At 49.2% G+C, this 4,372-nt stretch overlaps 1 protein-coding gene across 1 annotated transcript in view; it reads left to right on the top strand.

Moving 5' to 3' along the window:
* Positions 1-3,312, top strand: part of Havcr2 (hepatitis A virus cellular receptor 2) — a 17,751-nt gene extending 14,439 nt beyond the window's left edge. Inside the window, exon 7 of the mRNA XM_023713174.1 lies at positions 994-3,312. Coding sequence (XP_023568942.1) covers positions 994-1,228 — 235 coding nt within the window. The 3' untranslated portion in view covers positions 1,229-3,312. The remainder of the gene's footprint in view (positions 1-993) is intronic.
* Positions 3,313-4,372: the final 1,060 nt, after the last annotated feature.

Genomic DNA, 4,372 nt, shown 5'->3' with positions numbered 1-4,372 from the left:
ATAGGGAGAGAGAGAGAGAGAGAGAGAGAGAGAGAGAGAGAGAGAGAGAGGTCTCAGACAGACAGACAAATCAATCTGAGATCCTGAGCCTTATACCTGTCAGGCAAGCACTCTACCACAGCCACAACCCAAGCCCTACTTGGTTTTTCCTTTTTGGATCTTGAGACAGGCTCTCATTACGTTGCCTAGGCTGGAGCCCGACTTCTGATCTTACTGACTCAGCCTCCCAAGTAACTGCCACGGCAGGCATGCACCACTGACCTGAGAGTAACCGTTAATAAATGAATGGCTGTTTCCTGCGGTAGCTCTGTGAGGCAGGGGCTTTCCCTCTTCCCATTCATAGATGAGGGTGTTGAGACAATGTGTACCAGTATACAGCACCAGTGGGAGTTTTGTGTTCTAGTCACCGCGGTGCCTCTAGGTATATGGAATAGTGTGCAACACACTGAATAGTTCTTAAATGAAAACAAAAAATAACTCGGTCTATTCAAGCCATAGAGTGCTGTAAGACAATATTTAAACATTTAGATCTATAGCACTCGCTTCTTTTTCTCTTCCCTGTGGAAGTTGTTGAAGGCCCTGGAAGCACTGCGGTAACCGTAAGAGAGTAGTAACAGTGCGGGAGCCGGCGGCCCCTTCTCCCAAACTCCTCAGTTGAGAGCGGCACGTTGGCTTTGCCTGTTTCTCTCTATTTACCGTGCTCTTCTCTGAACCATTTGTCAGGAAGTTACAGCTAACGTGACACTTCCCCTAGACTCCTCAGCCTGTGACTTCTGAGGGACAAGAATGCAGTTTTGTACCTAAGAAAATTAAGATTAGTTAAAATTGCCTCAGCTGTCACCAGAGTTCAGGCCTTTCCCTCAGCTGGTGTCCCCCCGAGGACCATGCTGGGCCTTTGCCTGCTGCCTCTTCCGAGGCTCTCCCGGCCCTGTTCCGCAGGGCTGCTATGTGGGAATGCTTAAGACAGCTGCAGTTTTTTTTTTTTCTCCACAGCCTCATCACGCTGGCCAACCTTCCTCCCTCGGGGTTAGCCAATGCAGTAGCAGAAGGGATTCGCTCAGAGGAGAACATCTACACCATCGAGGAGAATGTCTATGCCACTGAGGAGAACGTCTACACCACCGAGGAGGGCACCTACACCATGGAGGAGCACATCTACAGCACTGAGGAGAACGTCTATGAAGTGGAGGACCCAAGTGACCACTACTGCTCCGTGGTCAGGGCCTGATCACTCCGGCTTCTTATCTTTCCGTGCTGTTGGGTTCAGCCCCTCCCTTGCCACCTTGGTACTGTCCTTGTCAAAAGCACTAAGTGACTGGCTTTGCAGGTCCCACCCAGGGCCTCCTAGAAGAGCAGTGCAGTTTTCAGAAGACTTGAGCTCACAGGGCAGTCACCTGCGACCTGTGCTGCCCACAGGCCAATTAGTACCTCTGTTTCCCAGCCACCGTGGCTCCCCAGTCCAGAGACTGCTGACTGTGGCTGGAGAGCTCCAAAGTGCTTTTATATGAGTGAAGAGGCTTTTGTTTTGGTACGGTTTGAGCCTAGGGTCCTACTCTTAAAAACATTTTTAAAACTATTATTTGGGGACAGATTGTTGCTAAGTCACTAAGTTGCCCAGGCTGGTCTCACATGGGCTCCTTCCGCCTCAGTCTCCCAGGGTGTTGGTGCCAAGGCACAGGCCACATGCCTGCCTAGGAATTCTCAGTACCAGGGCTCTGGAGCTCCAGAAAAGTCAGGCATGCGATGCGGCCACGCAGACCCTGAAGATAAGGAACACTGGGTGCTGAGACCTATGCATGGCTTCTGGTGTGTTTGTTTTTGTTTTTGGTATACAAATCCTAAAGGGGCCGCTGATTTTCCTAAGGTCTGTGATCCTTAGACGGTGAAGCAGGACTCGGTGGTCCTAAACCTCCCCTCTGGGTCTCAAGCTCTCGCCTGTCTGAAGGCTGTGTCTCCTGGAGTGAGTACCCCTGTGCTGCTCTCTCCTGCCTCTATAAGGAGCTGGCTCAGCAGGTCTGTGGTGTGGACAGGGGTGCGCCTTGGTGTTTGGGGCCAAGTTGTGTTTGTGTCCTCAGAGGAAAATCCTCTCCCCTTCCCCTTCTGTTTTCTACCTTTCTCTTCCTCTTTTTTTTTTTTTCCCCCTTTGTGGTAAAGCTGTGTTTTTCACAAAGAGCCGCCAGTGACTGGGTGTACATTTTTCCCAGTGGGAAGGGGGCAGAGGTGCCCAGGACTCTACTCTCAGCATCGGGAGCCATGATGGGACCCCGTGGTCCCTACAGGTGCATCTCCAGATGATAGAACGAGGTCTGTGTGCCTTTGCTGACTCCCCAGTGCTGACCTGGTTCTCATGCACAGTGGAAACTATCTTCAGAATTAAGACTAAAGTAACAGGTTAGCCTTCCCAAAAGATGTTTCCACTGGAGGGCTCAAAAAGAGCCCCACTCTTCACAAGGTCCTCGTCTGCTCGCATTTAGCTGCAGTTGTCCTAGTTTCCAATACCGCCGCCCTCTGGAGGCCCCTGGCGGGCTCGCACCCTTTTGCCTTTTTCTGTGGAGCCCTCCTTAGCTCGCGAAGAATGAATTGGCGGCGTACCCCATCACTGCCTGAACACCGCGCCTCTCCAGCTGATAGCTCCACTGTGCCCCTGTCACTCACAGGAGACCCCAGCGCTCCAGGATGAGGCGACCTGAGTGTTTCTGGTCTTCCCGGCCGTTGATGTGTGAATTTGGGTGTGTGGGCTGCATCCGGGCATTGAGGAGGACGCTGGTTTCCTTGAAGACACACAGCGGAGAGCACTTTATAATGTCACCTGCAGGCCGCAGTTCCCTTCAGGCTCAACAATCACAGCTCTTTAATGTCATGGAATTCTAATGGGAAGGAACTTCAGAACAGTTAGGGTGAGATCAGTGGTTTCCCTCAAAAGTCACCCTCATCTTATGACACTCTTCAAGCAAGCATGTATGTACACAGATGATGCCTGCAGGGGGCCATGTAAAGGACTATTTTACACTAATAGGGCAATAATGGTACGGTTCAGAGTAGCTAGGTGATGCTGGGCATGACGTCGCATGCCTGTGAGCCCAGCACTTGGGAGGCCCAGGAGGCAGGATTGCCACAAGTTTGAGGCTAGCCTGGACTACACAGCTAGCCTGAGCTACTGTCTTTGGTAAGACCCTGTCCCGAAAAATTAAAAAATAAATAAAAAGAACTGGGTGGGTTTATTTACTCTGTGTGTGTGTATGTGTGTGTGTGTGAATTCAAAAATTACGTGTGCCTTTCCATGGAGAGTGCAGCTCATGTCCGTCTACCCACCCAGTGCAGATCCATGAACCACTCGTTTTGTATGTATTTGGTGCAGGGTCTCACTATGCAGCTTGCACTCATAGTGATCCTCCTGTCCTGGTGTCCCCAATGCTGGGATGACAGGCAGGTGCCACCACGCCCAGTCTCAGTGGCAGGCTCAGCACCTGTGGGGGGTGGGGCCAGCGTGACGTGGTGCTGGGGATAGAAACCTGGTCCCTGTGCTTGCTTAAGCAGGCGCTTAGTCCACTGAGCTATCTTGCCAGCCCCATTAACCTCTTCTTCATGCCAAACAACTAGGACCTATCAGTGAGCAAGTTGATTAGCGATGCCTGCTCTCGTGGAGTGTGTACTAGTCACAGGAAAAAGGCTATATTAAATCAGAAGAAAAAAAGTTACAGAATTGTATTTATATTCAGGGAGGTATTTTTGTTGTTTTAAAAACTATGGAATGATGGGCCTGGCAATGCATACCCGTAATCTGAGCACTCAAGAGGCTAAGGAGAAGGGGCTCACTGCAAGTTTCAACCCAGCCTGGGATACACAGTGAGTTCAATGCCAGCCTGAACTATACACAGTGTGACTCTCTCTCCAAAACACAAAACAGAACCAAACCAAAAAATTCTAAAATAATATGGCTTCACCGTGGGGACAAAAGTTTGAGGCAGACCTTCACTTTTTCCTTTGACATGCTTTTGCTAGAGTTTGAATTATTGTTTCATTTTATTTTGCAATAAAAATTTAAATTTATTTTTAAATAAATTTCAACACTGCTATTTATAATAGCAGTATTTCCGTATCTCTTCTCTACCCCATTGGAAAAAAAAAAATGAAGACTTTGATAGGTTATGTTCAAGGGCAAGGTCAGTGGGAGACTGTAGCATTCTGTCAAGACTGGAATCCGGTTTTCAAGATAGGATTCTCTCTACCTTAAACATTTGGAATGGAGAAGGTGGCATAGAGTAGGGGTGGGAGTAGTCCCTACAAAGAGCCTAAAAACTCAGAAGTAGTAATATGAAAATTAAAAATAACCAGTTATGGTGGTGAACACCTGGGATGCCAGCACTCCATA

Source organism: Octodon degus, unplaced genomic scaffold (genome assembly GCF_000260255.1).
Source record: "Octodon degus isolate 3935 unplaced genomic scaffold, OctDeg1.0 scaffold00029, whole genome shotgun sequence".
NCBI classification, from domain to species: domain Eukaryota; kingdom Metazoa; phylum Chordata; class Mammalia; order Rodentia; family Octodontidae; genus Octodon; species Octodon degus.
Note: the sequence above shows the minus strand (reverse complement) of the source record. Positions and strands in the feature narration are given on the sequence as shown.